At 37.2% G+C, this 26624-nt stretch overlaps 2 protein-coding genes across 2 annotated transcripts in view; one reads left to right on the top strand and one right to left on the bottom strand.

Annotated features, from left to right (window-relative positions):
- The window catches only part of LOC127844684 (HEAT repeat-containing protein 3-like), a 43559-nt gene extending 36852 nt beyond the window's left edge, over positions 1-6707 (bottom strand). Inside the window, exon 1 of the mRNA XM_052375111.1 lies at positions 6413-6707. Coding sequence (XP_052231071.1) covers positions 6413-6553 — 141 coding nt within the window. The 5' untranslated portion in view covers positions 6554-6707. The remainder of the gene's footprint in view (positions 1-6412) is intronic.
- Positions 6708-8420: 1713 nt separating this feature from the next.
- Positions 8421-26624, top strand: part of LOC127843608 (zinc finger protein 91-like) — a 37762-nt gene continuing 19558 nt past the window's right edge. Inside the window, exons 1-3 of the mRNA XM_052373293.1 lie at positions 8421-9138; positions 15625-15678; positions 16591-16797. Coding sequence (XP_052229253.1) covers positions 9099-9138; positions 15625-15678; positions 16591-16797 — 301 coding nt within the window. The 5' untranslated portion in view covers positions 8421-9098. The remainder of the gene's footprint in view (positions 9139-15624; positions 15679-16590; positions 16798-26624) is intronic.

Consider the following 26624-nt stretch of genomic DNA (forward strand, 5'->3'; position numbering starts at 1 on the left):
CATTTTTTCTCTCCTCAAAACCGGGGCGATTTTTACAGTGAATGACTACAACGTTATAGAACGCATACAAATTTCGTTGTTTCAAAACCTGACCCCTATTAAGCGTAGGAACCCTGACACTTTTTTTCTTAAAAAATACAAGTATCAATGTTTGTAAATGAACTGAAACTTAATCAAAGACAAAAAAATAAAATAAGACTACCACGTTCAAATAATCAATATATAGTCTGTTGACTATAAACTTGTCAAATAAGGTTTCAACCATTTATGGTTAATGATTGAGAGTTAAAATAAATAAATATTTAAATATTTAAATGCTCAAAATTCATCTTAAAAAAGCAAATGAGTGGTATTGTGAAAACAATTATTTTCTTCTATCATGTTTGTGGTATAACCTTTAGAAAGTTCTGCATTTCGAATGTTTATATGACAACGTTTTGGCAAAAAAGATCAACTCATACAACGGATCATGTGTAATATTGTTTATTGATCTGTATTGATTTTTTGAAAAATACGTTTTTATACGTTAAGAGGTTTATTTGCTATTGATAAAGTTCGTAAAAAAAACGTTACAGTTCTTCTCATGCACTTCATTTTTCAGTTGTATAAAAGCGTAAAAATACTGTAGAAACCGCTATGCCCATCCCTTTCTAAAACAAATTATACCGTATTTAAGCAGATAATTGTTTGACGATATACAACTGTGACGGGTAAAAATGTATTTTAGGCCCGATTTTCATTGTGAACCGTAAAATTTATTTAAAATCTGTGTATTTAAAAATTGTGAAAAACGTTACCTTTAAAAAAAGCACAGGTTCTGAGAAGAGAAAAATTGTATATCCTCTGTGTGCCTAATTTCGATAAGGTGCCTAAGTTCGATCAGTTTTTTATGACGTATTTTCGAAAACCAGCACTCGCATCACCCGCCAGCCTTCCTAAAAAAACTCATAACAGAAGTTGTATCTCCATCAACCTCTCGTAAAAATGCGGTTTAAACAGGTATTTATGAATTACAAAACATAAATTATGTCAATTACCTTATTTTTCATGCATTTATCGTGCTTATTTTCTTTAAATCACCATTAAATTCATACATCATCCATCAAAATACACCTTTCTACATTGTCAGGGACGCTGCAGTACTCAGAAGAGGTAAGAAAAGTCTCCGTAAATAAGCGCTTTGTTTTTAATGGGGCTCAAAAGGGGGTATTCATAAATCAGATCAACGCATTACATTTTAAGATAATAGACGTCCAATTAAGACCTTGTTAATTAAAGCTCTTTATTGCAGTGCCATCGTCTTTGTTTTCCACCACTTGCTTAAGAACAAATAACTACTCATACTATTAAGTTATTTCTTTATTGCGTTTTTTTTTAACAAATTAATATATGCTTTGGGTATCTACAATTTCAAACATTGTTAAGCGAAACAAATGAACAACGACGATTTTCTCCTTATAACTCGACACGTACAATGCATTTGAATTTCAGTCTTAACCTACAAAATTCAGTGGGAAGTATAGACAGTACACAAAGGAATCTTTGCTAAGAGCCTATGAAGAAGTAACCGGAAAAGGAACTTCTGTTAGGAAGGCAGCAGTACTTTTTGGTGTTCCATATGGCACCCTTCTGTACAGGGTAGCCGGACGTGTACAGGCTGGCGCTTTAAAAAATGAGAAAACTCTTTCTTGCAAAGAAGAAGAGCTGGGCATTGTGGAATTTCTGGAGACATTTGCCTAGCTTGGCTATGGCTTCACAAGCTCTAAGATAAAAAATGTTGCAGGCGACCTTGTTTCCATCTGCGAAAGCGTCCCCACAATAAGGCATTAAGCAATCGGTGGCTCAACAACTTTCTGAAACGCTGGGAATCCAGAATAAGTTCCGTAAGACAAAGCTCGCTCGAAACAAGCCGTGCCAAATGTTCAACACCCGAAACTGTCGACAAATATTTAACAAATCTTCGAGAAACAATGGAAACATATGACCTCTTCAACAAGCCACAGTTCATCTACAATGTGGATGAAACTGGAATCCAACCAGAGCACAGACCCCCAAACATAATTGCGCCCCTGCATGAAAACGCACAGGCTGTAACGTTGTCTCGTTCGACAACTACAACCATAATAGGGTGTGTAAATGCCATCAGAAATTCGATTCCCCCATTCTTTGTATTCAAGGGCAAGAGGCAGAATCCAGATTTGATGAAAGGGAGTTCACCTGGAGCAGGGTATACAATGTCAGAGTCCGGATGGTCTAATTCTCAAGTACTTAGAGAATACCTCGAGTTTCACTTCCTGCGGAATGTACAAAAGGGACTTGATAACAACCAACCCATATTATTAATATTTGATGGCCATGCAAGCCACACTTCTAAACCACTGATAGAATGGGCAGTATAAAAAAACATCATTCTTTTCGTGCTCCCAGCCCATACTTCGCACATATTACAGCCGTTGGACGTTACCGTTTTTGGACCCTTTAAAGGGTACTATTACAGAGAGTGTGCAACCTACATGCGCGAAAACATCGGACATGCTATTACACGGTACCAAATGGCTGACATTGCATGCAAGGCATATCTCAAAGCAACTACACCGAGCAACATCGTGTCTGCCTTCAAAAAGACTGGGATTTTCCCTTTAAAAATTGACGCAATTAATAAAAACAAACTCTTTCTATGCGAGGCTTTCAGAGATACAAATCCTTTCGAAAAATTAAAAGCTGTCAAGTCCGGTAAAGAAGCTGTGGATGCGTATCTTAAGGATATGTACTCAGAAAAACAAGTTTATCCAGTGAAATCCTGTGAGTGCAGCTCCTCTTGTAAAGCCAAGCCAAATGCGCCCAAGAGACCTAAATCAAGTGAAAAAGAAATCACAAGCCATACTTATATTGAAGAAGCGAGGCATACGAACAGGAAAAGGAGCACTCTGTAAACGAACAAACGGTCAAAAAGCAAACTGTGGACAAACACATAAATAAACTAGAAATGGCGCGGCAGAGGCCGACGCGTATCCCCACGCCGCATGTTTGACCCAAGGGCGCCCCAGGGTTGATCATGGGGCCATGCATAGTTGAGATTGACTGTATTGTCATAAGAGAAGTTCAGTATCAATTAGAAGTGAATGGGTGTAAAAATAAAGAAGTTATAGTAAAAGGCAATTTTGGGAGGGTGTGGCCTATGTGGGCGGGGTGCCCCAGGGTTGGTAATGGGGCCATGCATAGTTGAGATTGACCGTATTGTCATAAGAGAGGTTCAGTATCAATTTGAAGTGAATCAGTGTATTAATGAAGAAATTATAGTAAAAGGCAATTTTGGGCGGGTGTGGTCTATGTGGGCGTGGCGCCCCAGGGTTGGCAACGGGGCCATGCATAGTTGAGTTTGACCGTTTTGTCATAAGAGAGGTTCAGTATCAATTTGAAGTGAATCAGTGTAGAAATGAAGAAGTTAATGTAAAATAACCTAAATTTTTTTTATAGTAAATGGATTTTTTTGGTGGGTGTGGCCTATGTGGGCGGGCGCCCCAGGGTTGGGATTGGGGCCATGCATAGTTGAGATTGACCCTAATGTCATAACAAAAGTTCAGTATCAATTTGAAGTGAATCCGTGTAGAAATGAAAAAATTATAGTAAATGGAAATTTTTGGTGGGTGTGGCCTATGTGGGCGGGGCGCCCCAGGGTTGGGAATGGGGCCATGCATGGTTGAGATTGACCGTATTGTCATAGGTGAGGTCCAGTATCAATTTGAAGTGAATCGGTGTAGAAATAAAGAAGTAAATGTAAAATAACCTAAAAAAATGAGTGATAATTTCTGACGCGGCCCCACCCCAACCCCTATAACTTTTGACCCAGGGGTCAGATCAAAATTCCAAATAGTGCACCGTCGCACATATGCTCATAGCTACCATGTGTGTAAATTTCAAGGTTCTAGTGCTTTTAGTGTAGGAGGAGATAGTGGCCAGGACGGACGGACGGACAGACGGACGGACGGACGGACGGCGGAGATCACCACAATATCCCCACCTTTTTTTCAAAAAGCGTGGGGATAAAAAGTTGGTATTGATGAGGTCATGTCTTCTAAAAAATCCAAAGAAACATTGTGCTCCAGTCCAAAGCCCTCAACAAGTGGAATAGTCACACACACAAATGTAATTCAATCGGACTCATCTGATGATGACATGGATTGTAAGGAAGTTTGTTGCGTTTGTAATCAATTTTATCCCCCAGCAGACAAAAAGCCGTTCTTAAAAATACACTGCAACGCCGATATATCGCGGACCGTTACATCGCGCTGTCCAATATATCGCGCTTTGGCTATGGCTCCCAAAAATTCGACGAGCATGATCACTAAATGACATGTTAAAATCTGAGTATTCGCTAACTTAAGCAAAAAACCAGTTCTAGCTAGTATCAACACCCCATATTTCGCGGCTTACTATGGCACGCAGTGAAGCGTGAAAAACAGTCGATTAGAGACAATGTTGTTTACACAAGGCTGGGGTTGTTTTTAACACTTAGGAAATATCCAATTAGTGTCATTGCAAAGGTAATAATGGCAGTTAACTGGTATATAGATCGTTAAATTTCGGTACTGGTCATGAATTTCTTTGTCCTGATAAAAAGTGCGCGAAAATTGGCCTGGGTGTATTTATTTGTAAATAAAAATTTCGTAGCCGGTGTAACATTGCGATAATTTAATTTCCGTTAAAAGTTTCGTTGTAAATTTCAAGAAAAGTACCGCGGTATCTCGCGAATTATGTGGCATTGACATTTCCTCTTAATAAAATATAATTCAAACACACGGTATCATTACCGTTACGCTAAGGGTAAATTCGAATCTATGCACAATGTATTTTATAAGTTTTTTTACGGCAAGAATTTTCCATTTTAGCTGATTCGCGAGGGATCGTACATGAAAATAAAAAACATAATTTACATTTTGGTTGTTATGATAAATACACAGATACTTATGTAGTGATGAAAACGTTGGTTTGCAATTATTACAAAACAAATATGCAGCAGCGCTGTATATAAAATGAAAACATTGGGGAAATTTGAGAAGATTGAGTTAGACATTTCTCAAGTTATATCGCGCGCCGGATATATCGCGCTCGCGATCTTTGGACCCCACCAACCGCGATATATCGGTGTTGCAGTGTAGTGAACTGGGCTTTCTGTGACAAATGCAGTCACAGCGTTCACTTATCATTTTGCCACGAAAAACAGACTATCAGAAGGGGTGAGACATTCCTATGTCCACATTGTGTTTAGGAGAAATATCGTATTATAATGTAAATATGTTTGATAATTGTACAAATGTGTGTTTATGAGTGTTTAATATTCTTTTCTGTTGCCTTCTTAATTGATAGTTGTTGTTTATTTTAATAATAATAAATATTTAAGACACACATTACGAAAATCTTCCAAATATATGAATAAACCTTTTTTTTCTAAAAAAAATAACATTAGAATGTCTCACTGCTAGCTTAAGTATTCGTTTGAGCAATTAACTATTTATCAACCACATGTGAGCCCCCATTTGTGACGTCAAGAAGACAGCTGATCGAACTTAGGAGTGCTTCTCAGTGACATAGATCAGGTGGGGTAATATATAGTTTTCAACCGTTTACGACCGTTTTGTTTGTTTATATTTCCATTTTTGGGCAGTTTTGGATACAGTTGTGAATACTCTGTCTAAATACCATAGCAAGTTTTCAGTAATCGTTGTTGATGCAGGGTTTTTTTTGGCCCGATTTTATAGCCGAAATTCGGCTATGTTCCCAATCCAAAAAAGTATACTTTTTTCCCAAAATGTGGCAAAAAAATCCCAATTTCCAAAAAAAAAAAAAAAAACATTTTTTTTTTTTTTTTTTTAGAAAGAAGTGTCTTATGCGTATTTTATCTCAATTTTAATTCAATTACATCTCACAAAGTATTTTATGATTTTGTTCTTTTAATTTTAATGATTATAAAGTGTTATATCAAATTTAGTATTTCCCTAATTAGTGGACTTTTCGTGTGGAAAAAAAAGGCTAATGAATTAATTTTCCCAATTTCATGAAAATGCCGATAAAATTCCCAATTCCAAAGCCATGGGCTATCTTCCCAAAATGTGGGAAAAAAAACCTGTGATGTTGAGCATGCGCAGAGACAAAGTTTAACGTGATCGAACTTGGGCACACAGAGCATACTTTTCAATACGCTACAGCGTTTCGCTGAAAAATCGACCAGGTGCCTAAAGAATATAGCATTTAATGACAAACTTCAATACATGCCAAAGTCTGTGAAAAGGTCCCTTTAATATACAGTGGGTAGTTTTTTGTTATTGTTATTCAACTAACTACTGCATTCATCAAATATATTTGAAAAACAAACATTAAAACGTTCATTGATACGTCACGATTATTTCAAAACCTTTTCAATCAGTGTTTGCAAAGTTGACGAGGAACTGTCCGGATTCCCTTCCATTTCGAGTTCCGATTCACATTGTGCAACGCTTGGAAGCCCCGTTGGTTGAGGTCTAGGGGCCGAATACTTCTTTTTTGCTTTCCCCATTCTCGCTAAATGTTGTCATCTCAGTTAAATCTGATTTAAATCTTAAGTTGTCGCGTATTCCTTCACGTTTAAGTGTCTGACGCATGACACATGGAGGTTGACATATTGGAATCAGTAAAAACTATTCACAGCTATTCTTGTCACCGTTGTCGACACAATATCGTGTAGGCCCTATCGCAGATTTTATTTGGTTAAAATCTGCTTTACGGTGGTTTTGTTATAAATGAGTAAAATGAATTGTTTTTAACTTTAAAATTTATTTTTTGATTAAAACCTAATATATAGCATATTCGTGCTTATTCCATATATGTTGTGATTATTTAGTAATAATTGTTATTATATCTTGATTAGACACAAGAACATCTTATTGCAAGGACAGCAACTGTGCTTTTAAAACTGTTTTAATTGGATATATTGCTCTCCCCTGAATCGCGTCCTAGTGTACTGCACGGGTTTCGCTTTAAAAAAATATGCCTTAACGTTCCAAACAACTATGAAATACCCTTGGCGTAATCACGATAGAAGTCCCTTGTTCTCTTTCGGTGACCGTTACTGGTTGCTGGGCGTACTTATATTGACATACCAAATATCAATAAATATAAATATAAGAACAAAATACATTAAGTATTACTTTGGTCAATAAAGGCATTGTTATCGTTAACAAGAACTTGTATAAGCCCTTTAATTATGTTTGTTGTTACTTAATTGAGAACTGTGTGCTTAATAAGGACTTCACTTAAGAATTGAATAGCATTTTTCTGCATTTCCGAAAACAACGAGAAACATTAAAGCTCTTATTTAACACAGCTTTGCGCTATTTTATAAATGTCGCTCTCGCCACATGACGTGAGATAACATCTCACGATAACACGTTTGCACACCGCTAATGACATCGGCTTCCGATGAACACGCTGTCCGGTTAGCGCAGTGAATGACACGTGCGTTTATAGCCGTATTCTTACTTCCGGCGCATGTGAGTTAGGCAGGTGGTCTCAATATTTGTTTCGCAGGGCTACCTGGGTCCATCCCACAGCACAAGATCACATCAAACGGGATATATTTCAACAAAAACATACATTGGTATTTTAACATTTGATACAAATTTCATCAGAACCCTCAAATGTCTCGTACTTGTTGTATGTAGGATTGTTGGGACACACCCGGCTACTTCCAGTCAGTGTGTGTATTTCTAAGTTTATAGGGTCGTTCCACGCATAAGGCCGCACTATGTGAGGACGCAGAGTGTGACTAAGCACTCTTACCTAATTTGCTTAAGAGCAACACGAACGTTTGAACAAATAAGAATCATAGTGGTAATATCCGGATATTTCCAGTTTTTACATAAAGATATTCAATTTCGGTGTTTTATTGTGCTGAGGGGGGGCGGGGCGGGAGTACTCGGGGACAAAAACGCACCTGCTCGGTGCGGTACGGTACACCATAACCTAAACTCACATATTTCCGGGAACGTGATTGAACCCGGAAAAGAATTGGCGCAAACAGGTAATTCACAATAAATCTCAAAGATTCAAAAGCGAATACGCCCTGGTGCGCATCTACATATTATCAATAACGTGACATGTTTGTTATATTAATAAATGTGCAACTTAAATCAACTTTATTCAGGCCACCTATGCGCACGTGTGTCTTTATCGCCTGTTTAAAACGTACATGGTCTGCAAAACGCACCATAAAATCCGCAGGTCGCCGCATGAGGCTTTTATCGAGAAGCTTTTCCGTAGCAGCGACTCTCGAGGGGAGTCACGTGACGAGATTAGAAAAGTTTGAATCCCGCTGGGATTTGACCGGGGATATCGATCGAGCGCGCCAGGACCTAATCTCTCGAGACCGGCGGGTTTTACAACCAGCCAAGCGTTTTGTGAACATTTCGATATGAACGCCTGCTGGTTGTAAAGCTAAGGTTTCAATACAACCGTGGACATAATTGACCTGCTGGGAATTGGGGAAATACTTCTTTATCCACGCCGTGATTGTCACACCGGCGTAACTGCTGCGTTGGTCGATACGCCGATACGGGATTATTGCACCGGTCCCCGCGGAGAAACCTCAGGGGGTAGCTTGATTTTCTCCACGATTCAATATTCATGTTCTGACACACAAGGGACGTCGTGCTGTGTTTGTACGCTCCAAACTAGATAGCATACCGCAGATAGACGGGAAACGTGGAGGCAGACGAAAGTGTTTTAGTACGCAGACGACTTTTGAAAAAAAAAATTCACGCGTATATATACATGACTACAACTAAACATCCTGTTATATACGGAGGACAATTTATACACGCGCACGGAATTCCCGCGCTTTTGAGAGTAATAAGTTCCGGCAAAGTTTTGTTGCGACAGTTATATCAAATAGTCGTGAAACTTAAATCATGCTGTGAAATGTGCCTCGTTCTAGTAAACCGTTAATTTTATTTATCAATCAAAGGCAAAGTGACTTAACGAATGTATTCAATATATACTACCTTTACCAAAGGAAGTTAAATTGGACTATTGGCATTTGGTGCAGACAACACATCGGGGAAAGAATGTCACGGAGAAAACAGGCACGACCGAGGCTAATCAAACGTAAGTTTGTGTGTTTGCTATAATTTTTACCAAATTACTGTAAATATATTTATTATAATTAGTTATCACTATCCACATCGAAAGTTATACATCCTCCTCCCTCTCCTCCTCCTCCTCCTTCTCATCATCATCATCATCATCCTCAACATCATCATCATCCTCATCATAATCATCATCATAATCATCCAAACCAAAACCATCATCCTCACCCTCCTCCTCATCATCATCATTATCATCCTCATCATTCAAACCACCATAACCACAATCATCATCATCATCATCAACTCGACCACCACCATCATCATCGTCACCAGCGTCATAAGCATGATGATTTTATTTTTAAAACATTCTCTTCATTATCGTTTTACAAATAAATGTTTAGCCATAATTATTGGTCGTCGTTAAAATATAGCATTAACTTCCGGTTTATATCTTAACAACAAAGGCATGTAGTTTTAAATAACCATGTAGGCAAATTTACAACCGATTTTTATACTGATGATATTTTACCGTATAAAGATATAAAAAAAATGCTTCTAGAAGTACAATTACTTACAATAGCGATGTTATTCACGTCACAATTACCTAAAGTGTATTCCTAATGCAAGCGACGTGATAAGCTAGTCGCGTTCTGAGAAAACTGGGCATAATGTATGTGCGTAAAGTGTCGTCCCAGATTAGCCTGTGCAGTCCGCACAGGCTAATCAGGGACGATCCCAGATTAGCCTGTGCAGTCCGCACAGGCTAATCAGGGACGATTCTTTCCGCTTTTATGACATTTTTCGTTTAAATGAAGTCTCTTTTTAACAAAAATCCGGACTGCACAAGCTAATCTGGGATGACACTTAACGCACATGCATTATGCCCAGTTTTCTCAGAACACGACTCATATGCTAGACGATCTCGTGCGTATAACCGTGCGCGCATGTGAACGATATGTTTTGCAAAAACATATGCTGTGTATTTTGAAGTTTATGAGGTCCGTCCCGCCAGAGGCTGCATTATGTGAGGACCTGGAGTTTCAATATCAAGCTTTTTATTTTTGTCTGAAAGACGTTTAATTTTAGGTGTTGTCTTGCATTGTGTGTGTAGGGGTGGAATAAATTGATGGAACCTCACCCGTCCGCTATGGTTATCACCAACCAAACGCAGATGCTACCGGAAACGGGGATTGAACTCGGAACGCCTAGTTGAGAAGCGCGTGTTTCAACCACTGCGCTTAAAGTACAGTCGCGAACAATATGTCAAACTATACCGGGTTTTACATCGGGGTCTCTATATTTTAGCAGTGGCACCATGAATCGAATATCTCACTGACTATTTAGTGCATTCGTCACATCACCACCTAATAATTGCGTCGCCTCATTTTATAACAAGAACACATTATTATGGTTTACTTAAACTATGAGCATCTCGTTTAAAAATCTAAAAATGCTATAGAACATTAATACTTGCATGCGTCGCATCAAATACTTGCATGCGTCGCATCATTGGACAAATGTTTATGACGCATATCTCTTGCATTTTCCCACTGTGACGTATCCCACTGTGACGTATCCCACCGTGACATATCCCGCTGTGACGTATCCCACCGTGACGTATCCCGCTGTGACCTGGTCCACTGTGACCATGTCCACTGTGGCCAGGTCCGCTGTTAGGTGACCTCGTCCACTGTGTAGCCATCTGAGACATAGGGTGTGTGATTTCCTCTCTTTTTCAGCTTATTTAATCACTTGCAATGCGTAATAATTTCGTTTTGTGTTCTTAACCTCTTTGCTGGTCCATTACAACTTTTGTGAAGGGAACAGGGCAGTTACCCTAACTGGTGTAGCTTCTACATATCGATGTGTATTGAACAAAAGGACTTTCATCGGAATGATCTATACAGAATAATTACAACAATGATCATGACGTATGGTTTGTTCATTCGTACTAGTTTAGACCTCACATTGCACTATTTCCTGAACCTGCAAATGACATTTACTGTACTAGCAATTTATACTGCGTTAATTTTTAGTATGTATGTTTTAATGGGGGCTAATTTTGAAGTAAAGTTCTCAAATGTCACATGGGTGGTTAGAGGATGTTTTCCTCATTATTCAACTGTTTCTGAAAACATACATAATACTTGTTTAACCCAGGTCAGAAAGGACTTGTGAATATCTCACTACAAGCCATGCGCTATCTTGCCAACCAATTGCCTTTCAACAAATAAGTTTAAACAAAACGATATGCCTTAGCTTATATGCAAATCAAGATTTGCATATCAAAACTGCAAAGTACATCCGTTGTGTAAATGTCAATTTAAAAGTAATATTAGTAAAATGCAACTCATTCTAAGTATGTCGACTATTCAACCTTCTATATTTTTCAAATAGATCATACAACGACAGACTTTGTTTCAACGTCGATCCTGAATTTAACTGGCCTTTCATATGGTGCTTACAAAAGAAGCAGACAAGCGGTTTTGGAAATCTTTCGATAGAGTGATACTGTCACTGTGATTCAGTTATGGTTCATTTATTTGCGTTATATAACTTGTCTCACCAGCCGATAACGATTTGTAAATTCGATGTAAATTTAAACGCACAATCAACTCTTTTTCTTCTGCTTTAATGATTCCAGTAAAGCATTCCATTGAAATCCCAGAAGACGGCGAATAATTCACCTGCTGTGCCTTGTTAAATCGCAGCTCTAGATAATATTGAACCATAAGCTAGTTTGTTATATGCTAATTTCCGAGCTATTTTTGCGGTACTGCTCGGCTACTCAAACCACTGAGCGTACCAATTTCGTTACATATCAGTTAGTGTGCATGCGCACGTTAAAATGTTTGTCCGTCTGTTCGGATGCCTCTCCGCCTATGGACGCGTTCTCTTTATATAAACCGCTATTTAAAAACAGAACCCATAGGAAATTGTTCTGGTGGGTATGTGTCTAAAATGTTCGCTATTATCGTTCATCGGTTCCTACGGACAATTGCTACTGCTTTATTGTTGACACGGGCGGGAAATGTCAGGGCTGTAAAAATAACGTAGGAACCTTTGTCCGTCTGTGTCAATTTTAACTTGGTCAAACTAATCCGTGGGAACCAATGTCCAGATAACTTCGCGGAGCAATACTTCTATCGCATTTTCGCAAATGTTTCATGCAAGCTTTATTGTTTTCAAATAATGAATATTCCTTATGTAATTTTCCTTCTTATTTACTACTTTGCGAAATATACAACAAAATCAGCCTAGAATCTACCTTAAGCAATTCGACAAAAATAGTCTACCGTTTAATAATTCTTTTCACCGTATTATCTAAAACAAAACTAGCATTGACTATACATTTCGACAAAAGAAGTATACCGTTTAAACGTTTTATACCTCGCGTTATCGGAGCGTCCCTGGAGGTTTCACAATCAGACCCATGCGGCGTTTCCATGGTGAGACCATAACGTATACACGGGGGATTGAACGCGCCTGGTAAACTTAGCGTGGTTCGGCACAGGGGTGCTCTGCGTGGAATGTTCTGTGTTTCCGGTACACGTTAACTTTCCAGATGTACAGGGGGTTAATAAATGCTATTTCAACTTGCAACTACCATACTCTTTAGTTCACTTAAGCTTTTTTTGTGATCGTTTTTCGTTCGTCGAGCCCCTTCAGTCGTCCGTCGTCAATAGTGTCTTTTGAACAATCTATAGAAGCCACATTTATTCCCCAATCTGTATGAACCTTGTTAAAAAATCTAATTATATCTCGGATGAGTTGAAAATTGGGTCACGTGAGATCAAAAACTTTTTCACCAGATCTAAAAAAAAAAAAGGTTTGTAAACATGCTAGAGGCCACATGCATTGTCGAATCTTGGTCAGAAAAATTGCCTCATATGTCGATCGAGTTTGACTAGGATTCCGGTAAGGCGAAAAGCATGACCGTAATTGGGCGTAGCGGTTTTCTTGCTAACTGTGGTTAAGCCCTTGGAAGCCCCTAAAGGTCACCTTTATTGTCGAAATCTTCACGACACTTCTCAGAATATTTGACTTCATGATATTTCGGTTGAGTTCGTAAAAGGTTCCTTTCCGCTTGTCGCCAGGGGGCGGGACTCTTTTCTTTAAATGGCTTTAAAAACTTGTGAACACTCTGGAGATCACGTGCATTGTTTCTTTTAGAAACCGAGTCACTTGGGATAGATCACCCTGTCGGATTAAAGCAAAACGTGTGTGAACACACTAGAGCCCAATCAATAAAAATGATTATGAAACCTGGTCTGAATGTTTGTCCCAATACTATATCGATCAAGTAAAAAATTGGATCACAATGGGTCGAAAACTAGGACCTTTTGATCACTATAGAAATCAAAATACTTGCTTATATATTTTTTTTTAGTCTAATGTAATGAAATATGGTCTAACTTTTAAAAGATGGCTGTCCTGTTTTTGGGCACTTTTATACTTAAGCAGTGTGAACATTACCTGGTCAGACAAGTTAAGTTCCATGGTGTCTGTGTCTCATGTTCGTAATTGTTCCTGTGTACACCTTTGCTGTATGAAAGGCGACCTAAAATACATACATTAAGTGACGCAACGTACGTGACAATTTGTTACGTTATGTGGATGTGAAAAAAGTATCGTTAAAATGACAATGAATTTGTTTGAAATTCTAAACACGCCTCTTATAATAATGTGGGGACATAAGGGTGGAAACTATATGATCCTCGCTCATAGAGAGAAGAGGTTTAATGCAGGGGTGTTAAATGACGTCCCTCATTAGCCTGTGCGGACTGCTCGAGAAGCGTTTTTATTATTTTCTAGAGACACGAAGCTCTGCTTTTCGCCAGGAAACAGAACCGATGGTGTCTGTTTATTTATCCAACGGTTTTCGACGCAATCTGGAAAAAATAAAGTAAAATGACTCTTCTTCGGGTCCTTTCTTACTTCGTTTCTGTGGGATAATAGTTACTTTGTCCGATGCTAGCCGCTGCAATCAAGAGTTTGATCATTTCAGTATGGACAAAAAAAACAACGAGAATTTTTTCCAATATTTAAAGGCTATATTACATCTAAACAAAATACTGGAATACCGGTATATTGTTTTTCGATTAATTAACACACGCGTTAGCAATAATTGCGATTTGTATTTTAAAACACATGAATGCCTTGTGTGGGGCGTTTTTTTTGTATTAACAGCGTGAAGTCTGTTTTGTCATCAAGCCTAATCAGGTGCCATAAATCGGGTGCGGGATCACGTGACTTTGTGTGGTTCCCCCTTTTAACTTAAGTGGATGTAAACACGACGGTTAGTGGTGCTTTATTTCAAATAACTTTTAAAAACAATATTTCTTAAGAATTTCAACTAGTGCATAAAAGACAGATTTGTATAATGCTTATGGCAATGTGCAATCCATCAGAATTACTTTATTTAATAAGACCGTGTTCTTGTTCAAAATTCGTCTTGTACTACCGATATTTTTCAAGCATGGTGAAATAGTGTCACCGATTTCAGACGTATTCAATGATTTATTCATATGCCTTATGATATCGGCACAAACTGAGGGAAAAAATGTCTTTTATGCAAATGTATTTTAATAACTTAAGATATTTGCAAAAACTTAAGTTCTTAAGGGTGTGATTACAGTCTGACCAGCCCTTATGTAAATCCCTGAACACTCCGTTGATTCTGCATCCTGATTAAGTCCACATCGGGTGCGCAGATGTCACTCCGTTTTATTGTGACAGGCGCATCTATCCGAATCTCCGCTGATCGTAAAGTTATGACACATCGATGGCAGTTTTAAAATTCTAACTCCCAGAGGTTCCCACTTGAACGCCATAGCGACTGGCGTTGCCCTGGTAACCCAGCTATCTGCATTGCCCCGTCGGAATGGGCTCGAGATGTCATGGGGCAAGCGGCGTCTCCTTATGCGACAGGATTATCGTCTGCTTCAATATATTGACTACCACGTTTGGTGTAGCTTTAACGGAAACGAATATCAAATTGAAATTATAATTGTTGTTAAAACTAAAAGAGATATGGCCAGTAACTCGATTTTCAGTACGTTCGTAAGTTTGTGTTTTTTTAACGACACTGTTTAGTAAGTTCGTTGTACATCCTTTCGTTCTACATCCGTTCGTTTGCTCGGTCGATCTTCTTTCTTTAGTTCGTTTTTCTTTCGTCCATTCAATAATTTTTTCATCCGCTTTATCACTTTTATTTTATAATTAATGCAATCATTTGAATACATATATTTGTACTTCCTTCCGTGACATTTTTCAATCAAATCACTGGCAACACTCAGAGAACACTGGGACGACAGGGACGAAACTTATCGCTTTTATGGAGTTTTTTTGTTTGAAGGAGGTCTACACGAAATTCCAGTGTAGACGGAATATGTCGTCCATGATAAGTATGTGCGGATTGCACATGCAAATCTGGGGCGATTATCTTCGTACATGCAATAAGCCCTGTTTTCAAAGAATGAGTTTTTATTTTCTCTCGTTTCAGGCGAAGAAGATGATTCGGAAGCGAACACCTCGTTCCTAGCGTCGGACGAACCAGGTAAAAGTTAGTAAAACTACGCTGTGTGTAACCTTTTGGCAGCATGGCCCGCCTAGCGACCGGGAGGTCACGGAATGACGGATTCGATCCACACCGTGAAAGCGTTGTTTAGATCTCCCCCCATAGACACCAGTTCTAGTCCAAGGAAACGTGCTCGAGGTCGTTTCAAATAAGCCTTAAACTTTCTAGCTTATATACATTAGTTTAAACTAACATGTACGTTGCATTTTCATGTAGAACTGTAGCACATGTTTTTTTGTTGGACAATTTCTCAATTTTAAAATATTTTATAGAAAGCTATTTGTGTCATTTTGCAATAAAGTTGGGTATTGATCAGATTGTACTGTTTCGACGCTGAATGTTTACTTGTTAATAAACCACGAGTTGTAATTCTGATTAAACGGCATTACAGCACACTTCCGAGTGTCTCAATGATCTTATTGGGAAGATAAGAAATTATATGACGATATCATTTCGATTGTAACACAATCTGCCAAAGTGTTCTTTAGTGTGATTATGAATTAAAATTATAATTAACATTATGCTAAACTGAGTTTTGGTACTTTGTTAGGGTTGTTAATGAATAGTTTACAAAATAACATTTGTACTTTCAATGTAGAAAGATCAGTAAGCATATACGAATAAATTATCGGAACGTTTTAATGTATCAGTGTTGGAACCAAATTTTGAAGGCCTTTGCAAACAGTTTGGATCCAGATGAGACGCCACAGAACGTGGCGTCTCATCAGAATCAAACTGTTTGCTATTCTGATAGTATTCTTTGAAAAAAATGAAAAAAAATGAAGAAAATGCTTATTTAAGAAATTCAGCAGACGACATTTTAGCAGACGACAAATTTCCCAGCATTCAAAGGGTTAATGTATCAGTGTATTTGTCTGAATATTTATTTAGAAATTAAGAAGATCAAATTAGACGCAATTGCAAATGGCCACAGCAACAAGGTATCCAATGGCAACGGAAAGGCGGACATGACGTCAGAGCCGGTGTCGTCCCCGAGTAAGACGGAAGTAACTGAAATATTCCGATGCGAGACTTGTGGCGCAACCTTCGGAAATCTCTTGAATTTCATGGACCATAAGAACACGCTCTGCAATACAAGTAAGATCCACATTTAAACGCAGACAAGCGCATCGTTTTATATGACTGAAATAAAATAGTTGAGTCTTCCTCTGGGAACACGGGATTAAATGTATGTGCGTAAAGTGTCGTCCCAGATTAGCATAATTATGCATACCGCTTTCTGCCCAAACTAGATTTTCATTTTACGAAAATAACAGCAAATGGAGAGCGGAAATTGTCGTCCATGATTAGCCTGTGTGGACTGCACAGGCTATTCTGGCACGATATTTTACGCGCATGTCTCGTTTTACCAAAGTTTGTTTTATTGTATTACTCGATGTCTTGATGGATGTTTGGGCTGGTAAGAAAAACACCGATATGTATGGAAGGGTATTTAGGTAAAAATTACATCCTTCTTTGTGACTGTCAGTGTGTCATGATTCTTGATGGTACTTTCAATTTGTATGTAGACACCTTTTCATGCTTGATGACACATCTTGCCTGATGTCCAATGTCTATTTACATTCTGCTTAATGGTATCATGCATGTGTACAGATGCAACATTCTTGTTCTGTTCGTGAATTGCATGCTGCATATGTGTATGTTGGTTTGTGCAGAGAGACTAGTGCAATAGGCGCAGTGCATAAAGGAAACAAATGTTGATGCGTTGAATAAATTAACGCGATGGCAAGATGTGAGTTTCACTCAAGCACAAAGCAACATACAATCATGCATGATACAATGATGTCAATTGACATTTGATAATTGTAAGATATTTGCTACTGAACCGAAATTAACCGCGTGTTTGTAGACGTAACTTTTTTTGGTTAATGACTAACCATAATTTTTGTACAGTAATTTACCTTCAATAACCAAAGAAATTCTATGGATATTTTTCAATATATGCTTCTTATATATGTATGCAGACGCTTAAAGTCATAAAAAAATGAATTAAATTTAGTAAAAAAGTAGACTTAAATTCTGTGCGTACGGTTACACATTGGAAAAATAAAATAAGAATTCAAAATTTGTGATCATGCGTAAAACTCAATATCAATGCATATAATGTAAACATTTTATCAATGAGTTCCCACTCGTCTAGGCCCTCATTACAATTATGAAATCAACAGCACTTTAACGTTATTATGACCATCTTTAAAACAGTCGAAAAGCCGAACGTTTTCCATTATCTGATCCTTTTATCGCAAAAAGTCTGCTGTAACCCGGCAATTGTCATGAGCTCGTCTTAGACTATAAAACTTAATGCGGATGTGCCAAAAATTATACTTACCTGAAAAAGGGTATCAGTAATAGACTTTAAGGCTGGATTTTTTTTATAGAGTGTAAACCAGGATTTTGCTGAAAAAAGTTATCTGGAACTCTGCATGTATGTTGAGAGGAAATCCATTACATAATTTCAAATTTACTAGAGTACTTTTATATTGCACCACATAAAATGCTATAAAACAATAATATTGAAGTGCACATATAAACTTTATTATAGATGGGTAGGTATTTCGTGTCAATCTTTTTCACATATGAAAGAGCTGTTGGTCATGCTGCTTTAAGTACATATAGATGCATGGCACAATTTAAATTAAGCAAAATAAAACACTAGGTATTTGCCAAGAGTCAAATATATACGATCAGTAAGAGCGTAATCGTGCGCAGCGAGACTTACTCATGTAGAATTGAAACTCTTAGTGCTTTCTTTCGAAATAATTTCATGTGTCCGATCTAATATGCAATATGCCCGGTGTTTTTTGTTTAATGCGGATTAATGCTCCGTTTTAGATCCATAATTAATGAATGCCTCAATATTTTCAAAAATTAACACCGGATTAATGTTCACCGACATTTTTTCATACAGATTGGATATAAATATTATAAAGCTTAACAAAAAAAATACATTAAGCCCTGCTCTCCCGGCACACGCGCTGGACGAACAGGTGGTTAGCGTGTGGCTATGATAATAACTAATGAAAACATCTTTTTGAATGATAAATAATCATATTATAACGAAAAAATCAACCTTTCTATAAAAAAAAAGCTAACCACCTGTGGCTCGACATACAACTTTAAAAAAACGCTGTACAAATGCAAGTACTTATGCGCTTAATCGATTGTAAACAATGACGGTTGAAATCCGTGCGTGGGAATTTTTCTGGTAACCAAGAGCGACGTCAACGTTCATGACAGACCTGTTTATATGAGATTTTTTTTATTTATTTTTTCCAACTTGATTGAAAATTATGTTTTATGATATTTTAATACATGTAGTAGAAGTAGTTGTTTTCTCAACGAGGAGTACAATAGTTGTACTAAATGCCCCAGATAATTATTTGGGAAATAGGGTTTTCACCCATCGATTTTGAAAAATAGGGTGATTTCATTCTTGAAATAGGGTAAAATGATTTATAAAAATGCATACCTTAAAATCATTGCTGCTTTACTTTTGCTGAAGCTGCACACTTGTATTGATTCAATAAAACTGTAAACTATCATAATTAACTGAAGTTTCATAACATCTTTAATCCTTGAAACTGTCCTTAACATAAACTTTAAACTTAAAAAAATCGATAACACGAATTATTCTGCACTTATTGGCTCTTGCTTTCTTGGTTCAAAAAAGTTTGCAATCGACTGATATTTTAGCGCAACAATCGCGGACGTCATTCAACCCCTCTGAAACATTTTGATTTCGCATACTAATAGAAACTGAAAGTACAGACGCTTTACAAATACATGCACAATGAGCGACATATTATGTCAGATTAAAAACGCATGTATGTCTTCGTCAATTATTTGGTCAGACGCTTTATTTAACTGTGAAATCTAGTCCGCAGAGCGTTTTAATAATTTTGACTGCTCCGTTATCCGCGCGTCGCCGTGTTACGATAATAATTCCAAAGTTAAGAGAAAATTCCGACGAGGGATGGGCCACACTTCCAACACATCAGCCCCGTTATGTCCTGAATAAAATACATGTATAATTTCTTGAGTGCCAATTGCATCTTACAAATATCAAAAACATTCACGGCAGTCAATTCATTGTGTAGGCCTACTGGTCTTCATGGTAATAATAAACGTATTTAGTTTAATGGAGATTATATAACAAAGGGAACTTATTCAGCTTATTCAGTTTACTATTCAAAATGATTCGGATGTTGTCGCTTTTTTCCGAAAAGTAATTTATTCAACATAAGGAAAATAAACGCGCGCCACCTGTTGTCATAATTTAGTAACTTGCATTCTGCTTAGTTGCATTCTGCTTCCTGCCTGTTGCTAACTGCCGTTGTTAATGACGCTTAGTGGCAAAACCGATTATGACTGGTTTCAGGAATAATCAACACACAAACATTGGATAGTCACCAAGCATGTTGCAACAATCATCAAGTACAACCGATAGAGAACAAGCATGTTGGAACTGTCATGAAGCATGTACGAATAAACATCACGCATAATGTAAATATTCATCATGAATGATGTAATGTTGCAGCAATCATCAAGTATAAACGAAAAGACAACAAGCATGTTGGAATTGTCATAAAGCATATTAGAATAAGCAACAGTCATAATGTAAATATTCACCACGAATAATGTAATTTTTACCTAAATACCCTTCCATAGCTATGTGTTCCGTAACCGCACTTGGTCGCTTTTGACAATTGTCTGTAATTCGAATTACGGTAATTTCACAAAATTGATCGATGCAAAAGTGTTGTTTATTTAAAAAATATATTTATCGTGATTCGGAAACTTATATTATTATTGTTTTTCGCAGTCGTTATTAAATTTCTTATCGAAAATGGCAAAATATTATTGCGACTCCAGGCTGGACAAAGTGAGATATAGTTCTCATAATTATTGTAGAACATAGTTCCAAATCATGCAAGAATCATAATAACGTTCGCAATATCGGAGTTGATTAGGCATGTTACAATTCATATTGCCGTTGATGCGTGTCTTATAGTTATCCGATTAACAATTATAAATCTTACATTTTAATTGAAATCATCCCGTCTTTACGAATTGCATGAGCACTCTTAATGGAGTTCGATTTCGGTCATCTTTTTTTTTCTTAACATTTCTGCCGAAAAAGGGACGATAGGTAGGTTACACTTTACTTTTACCGTTATTCTTTTGTAATTAATCAAAATGTTTCCCAATTAAAGTTGAAATATCAATAAAATATATTACAAGCAATTATGTGAAAACAGCATTGTCATTAATTGTGTCTCTCGCATATCGTTTAGATTTGTGTTCGTCACATTACAAATGAAATTATTTCTTTTCTAGAAATAACACACAACATTAAAGAGTTTAGTTGAACATTGTTTTTGCACGTAAATTTCAGATCATGTTTTGGACTTATACTGTCCGATAGTTCGTAACTTTTTACGGGATTTTGTTACAAACATGTGTCGTATACAGGGGTGTTTGATTCCTACAAAATCATTGCAAACTCTGTTTTGAAACCATATTAATATACTTTTAAAAATTGAGTATTAAATACTGTTTTATTACTGTTTAAAGTATAAACGTATACTGTTTACTTCAATAAAACTTCTTGTTTTTGCTGCTAGACTAGTTCTTAAGTATTTTCTACAATACAGAAATAAATTGTATATGGTTAGAAAGAAAATTAGTCATCTACATCATTTATATTGACACAAATCTGTTAAATTAACGGAAATTTGGGGGAAAAACGCCCTAATAAAAAAGGTATACTTGTTGACGAATTTTCAAATAAAATATGGAGATGTTGTTGCTGGGCTTATCAGCTATGTATCGAATCAGTCTTTACACGCCTTACGGATGCAAACGGACATAATAATGCACTTTAAGAATAAAATTTACCCCCCCCCCCCCCCGTAAATTGATCTGTGACTGTATATAAACATTGTACAACGCTTGCGCAGAAAATGGATGTTGGCGTGTGCTAACAATCGAAATGGTAAGACAGCGTTTATGCAGACGCTGTGTACAAAGTACATTATAAGAGTTTATTTTAAACACAATTGCCTTCTTTTTTGTCACTAAATTATTGAAGTATTGTTTGGCTTTTAATTTTCTAACTTTAATTTTTTGTAACTCTTTTAAATGCCTTTAGCGTATTTCAAGACCCAGATTAATTGTCTGAGCTATATTTGCATGACAACTCCTACATGTATTCCGCACGTTACCTTACACAGAAAACTATCGATTTTTCCTTGGAAAGAATTCCCAGCAGAGCGAACAATATATATCACAAAAGCCCGTCGTTCCTCTTATGGATGTTTGTTCATTTTCTCTTCAATTACTCGGGTCCCCGAGGACTTTTGCATGCACCGACAACTCCCCCGTGGCCCATAACAAACATCTGAATTCGCGAAGCCATTTTACATGACTTTTGCCTGGTTCCCCGTAGAGGCTGAATTATCGATTGTTGCCCGTTTGCAACTCACAGAAGCGGTCATCCGGAGGGAACCAGCAGGAAGCTGAAACGGGAATAGGGCTTAAAATAATAAACCCAGCATGATAGTCCATTATTGAGAAGGAAGTTTCTAATGACGTTCGAACACGCGTATGTTCAATAACAAAGTTCTCAGATTTAGATTTATATAAATGGAGATATACGTATAAGAATTGAACGTTTAAATTATATTCTGTTGTATTATAATGAGAAATTCTTACCGCAAGTAATTACTAAAATCAAAACGAGAGCGTATAAAGACTGTTGGCCAGAAATAACACTAAGCAATAAGAATAAATTACGGTTAGAATGAACTTTCTATTCATGTTCTTAATTGTCGTTTTTTAACTCTTTCAGTGCGGGAACCGAATTTTGAAGGCCTTTGCAAACAGTTTGGATCCAGATAGGACGCCACAGAACGTGGCGTCTCATCTGGATCCAAACTGTTTGCTATTGAGATAGTATTCTTTGAAAAAAAATGAAGAAAATGCTAATTTTAGAAATTGAGCAGACAACATTTTAGCAGACGACAAATTTCCCAGCATGCAAAGGGTTAACCCTTTCCTACTCAGGGTCAAAGTGAACATGGCTATGTGCAAACAGCATACAACCAGAACAGCCCGCGAGTAACTCAAGTAACTGTGTCAGAATGCCATACCAAAACGTTCAGTATGAAAGAGTCGTGCATTTATGGAAGGAAAAGTTATGGTTCATGTGAACAAAAATTCTATCAAATGCGAGCTCTCCACTTAATAAGTTTGTTGTTGATACTTCTTAATCACGAAAACCACCTAAGTGCAATAACTGTGCGATAATATGCCGTCTGCACAGGCTAATCTAGGACGACACTTAACGCACAACCGTAAAGTAATTATTCCCATTGCGGCTCAGTTGTTTTGTATGAGTTGAGTAATATGAACAATCAATTGTGTATTATACGTAAAATATCAAATATTTCGTCAATTTCGACAAGGTACATATCCCCCGATTGTTTCCTTAGAGCAATGTTAATTGTCAAATGTCGTTGTTTTTAATCGATGATACACCATTTATCTACAAAATAGATCAGTGACGATGCGTTAAGCAGTATTGAACATTTTATTCGATAAATACTTGCACAACGTTTTTTTTTCAAAGTTTTATGTGAGCTGTTTTGATTGTTGTTGTACATTATGACCGAATAGCAGAAAGGGGAGTCTAACTGCACACCATACCTTTCAAATACAAAGTAAAGAATGTATTTTTTTCATTAATTTTTTATTGAAGGAATAATTAGCTCAACTACAACATGTCAAAACAAAGTACTAGTAATTTCGTACATTAATTCACGTTGTGATCGGAGGGGGGCGAAATGAATAGGGAGGAAACGACGCGTGCGCGAAACAGCAAGTTCCCGAACATTAAGGTCAATTACTGCATCTGCGGTCATGTAACAAGGTTTTCAATAATTAGCTATTTGATAAAAATACTGTATAGGTTATATACATAACGTTATAAGGTCTAATACGTGCACGAATATTCATCGTGTTTATCGTTATGAACTATAAACAGACATATTAACGGCGCACTATTTTCTTGGTACCTACCATTTCGCACCGGGTCATACAGACAATAATGCAATCGCATGAAGGTGTATGTATACACTGGTCTTCGCATGAAGTAGATCTCCAAGGAATGAGACCATATGTAATTGAACTAAAAATCGCACCGAAAAATGGAATAATGTTTTTTTTTTACCATTTGCATTATGTATGTAGACCGTAATAATTATTATTATGTTTGAAAGTACATTTTTGTTTCATGATGTCGACATTTATCTTTAGAGCCTTTCTTTGCCGACAGGTATTCGAAAAATATAGATAACAATTCTGAGATATCGGGTTGAATAAATGAATGAAATGATGACTCCCCACCCCAAACATAATACTGATTTGATGTTCTTTGTGTATTTTTATGCAACGTACATAATATGAACTTGGAATTACCGTGTCCTTTAATGTTGGTGACATTGATTATAAATTTAATTGAATTTATTTTTCGTTTAAAGAAAGTATTTTCTTTGCAAAAATGCAGTTTAGGTGAAAATTGTCGTCCATGGGACGACACTTTACGCACATGCATTGCACCCACTTTTTACAAAGCACGGCACCATTGGTTTATAAACCTACACCTTTTGCACTTGATCATGTCTTTTTCTGATCACCAAATCGCAGAGTTGGGGCGTCAAAACCGTTCTGACCGTACACACAAAGTATAGCGATATATAGTTTCTGTACACAATAGTATAGTCATTCAGATAGTGCGTAAATCTAGAATACTTTAACGTTTGATGCGTCTTTTCCCGTATATGCGCTATGATTTATAGATCATGTTTCTTAAACCAAGTAACCCATTCGCAAACCAGTGTCTAAAATTCTGCGAACGAACACGAGTCATTTTCTAACATGTTTTCGAAGCTTCAAGAGATTTACACCATATTAGGATGCAAAACTAAATGCGCTAATTGCTTGCAAAGCGGTTTACAATAGTAGGAATCATTTTGCATAACAGTGTATGCCTTTTCTAATTATCTGTAAACCATGATTTCACGGACCTCCACAAGGAACAGGATAAATCACTGTCACAAAGGCGGTGTTCGGTTTCCAATACATCCGCAGCGATCGGTAATCCCATGGGGTCGTATAAAATAACCAGCGATGGGTTTTCTAAAACATGGACTGATTACGGCAATAAATTAACCGAGGGATTTCCAAAGGAAGTGGTTACCATAGACGGCGCTCGGCCATACAAAATGACGCGTTCCCGAGAGACACCCATCGGCCTACGTGTAATTTGGTACCGCTGATACGTGCTTCGAACGTCTTCTGTTATATCGCAATTAGTGTGTAGTTGCACTCGGTCTCTCTCACTCTCTCTCTCTCTTTCTCTCTCTCTGTTAAGGTCTCTAATGTTAGGTTAATATTTGTCGCAAAATAATGTGGTTCCTTTCGTAAGGCGACCAATTTTGGTTTAAAGATTCACTCGATGGTAAGGTATTTAAAGTGTCCTTCGTACCTTTTGTATGTGTTATTACTGTCGAAACCAATAACATCAATTTAATAAACAATAAAATTATAACAACGACGACAACAACAACACTTCTTATCACTGCAAACGTACGCTTCTCAATAACAAAACAATACATCATACTACCTACAACTAGATGATACTGAAAACTCAGGTAAGACGGATATGTTGTCAATTATTCGTATATTGTGATGTACCAATGGCGGGCCTCGTGAAGTTTGACTAAAAAGTCGCGTTATTAAGTATCAGTCCTCACATAACACATACTGCATTCCGGGATTCCCGAAGCTACAACATCGAACGTTATTTTAAAGAGGAATTGTATATTACGATCACTAGTACAATTTACTATTTCAAGTAGTTGTTAGCGATCTATTATGATGAGTACAATTTCAGCGACTTGCCGTTAACGCACTTTAACTACGTACGCGCGGATTGCAATATCCAAACGCATCGAATTCCTTCGCATCAACAGGCTTTCATTTGAAATTCAAATGGTTAAGTAGCAAAAAATGCTGCATGATTTTCATTTGCAAGCCGGTATCGGGTTTAAAACGTCAAAATCGCATCATTAGAGTTATTCCGTGGAGAGACCGATGCAATTTCCCGGTAGCCGGGCTCTTATAACGAATAACGTCATTTTCAAATTGGAAACAAACTAATGCGATATCATTTGAGACGATCTGGGGTAACATTTGGGACCGCTAAAACAATAAATCATATTTGATGTTTTGATGAGATACAAAAACAAACTGATTCAAAGCGAAATGATACATTGTTCTGGTAAAGTAATAGATAATTTGCGATCACAATGCGTCGTTGCTTTCATCAATCATGCTCTTCCCCCGCTTGTTCATTCAGCCCCCTTCTCATCATCATCATCATCATCATCATCATCATCATCATCATCATCATCATCATCATCATCATCATCATCATCATCATCATCATCATTATCATCGTCATCATCGTCATCATCGTCTTCATCGTCGTCATCGTCGTCATCATCGTCATCATCATCATCATCATCATCATCATCATCATCATCATCATCATCATCATCATCATCATCATCATCATCATCATCGTATAATCACAATCATCAGTAGTAACACTTATTTCAACATCCGTATCATTAGTTAAATCACCAGCATTATTTTACTTGCCATGTGTTGTAATTTTAGTATATGATTTCAATTTAGACTGCTCTGTTTGATTCCATGTGGCATGGTGGGCATTTGTTATCAGAACAGGATACCAGTTGGTCATCATTTTGTAATAAAGATTAGCAACACTGGTCTTTTCTGGTGCTCGCAGAGTCTGCTTGTCAAATATGTCAACACTT

Source organism: Dreissena polymorpha, chromosome 9 (assembly GCF_020536995.1).
Source record: "Dreissena polymorpha isolate Duluth1 chromosome 9, UMN_Dpol_1.0, whole genome shotgun sequence".
Taxonomy (NCBI): domain Eukaryota; kingdom Metazoa; phylum Mollusca; class Bivalvia; order Myida; family Dreissenidae; genus Dreissena; species Dreissena polymorpha.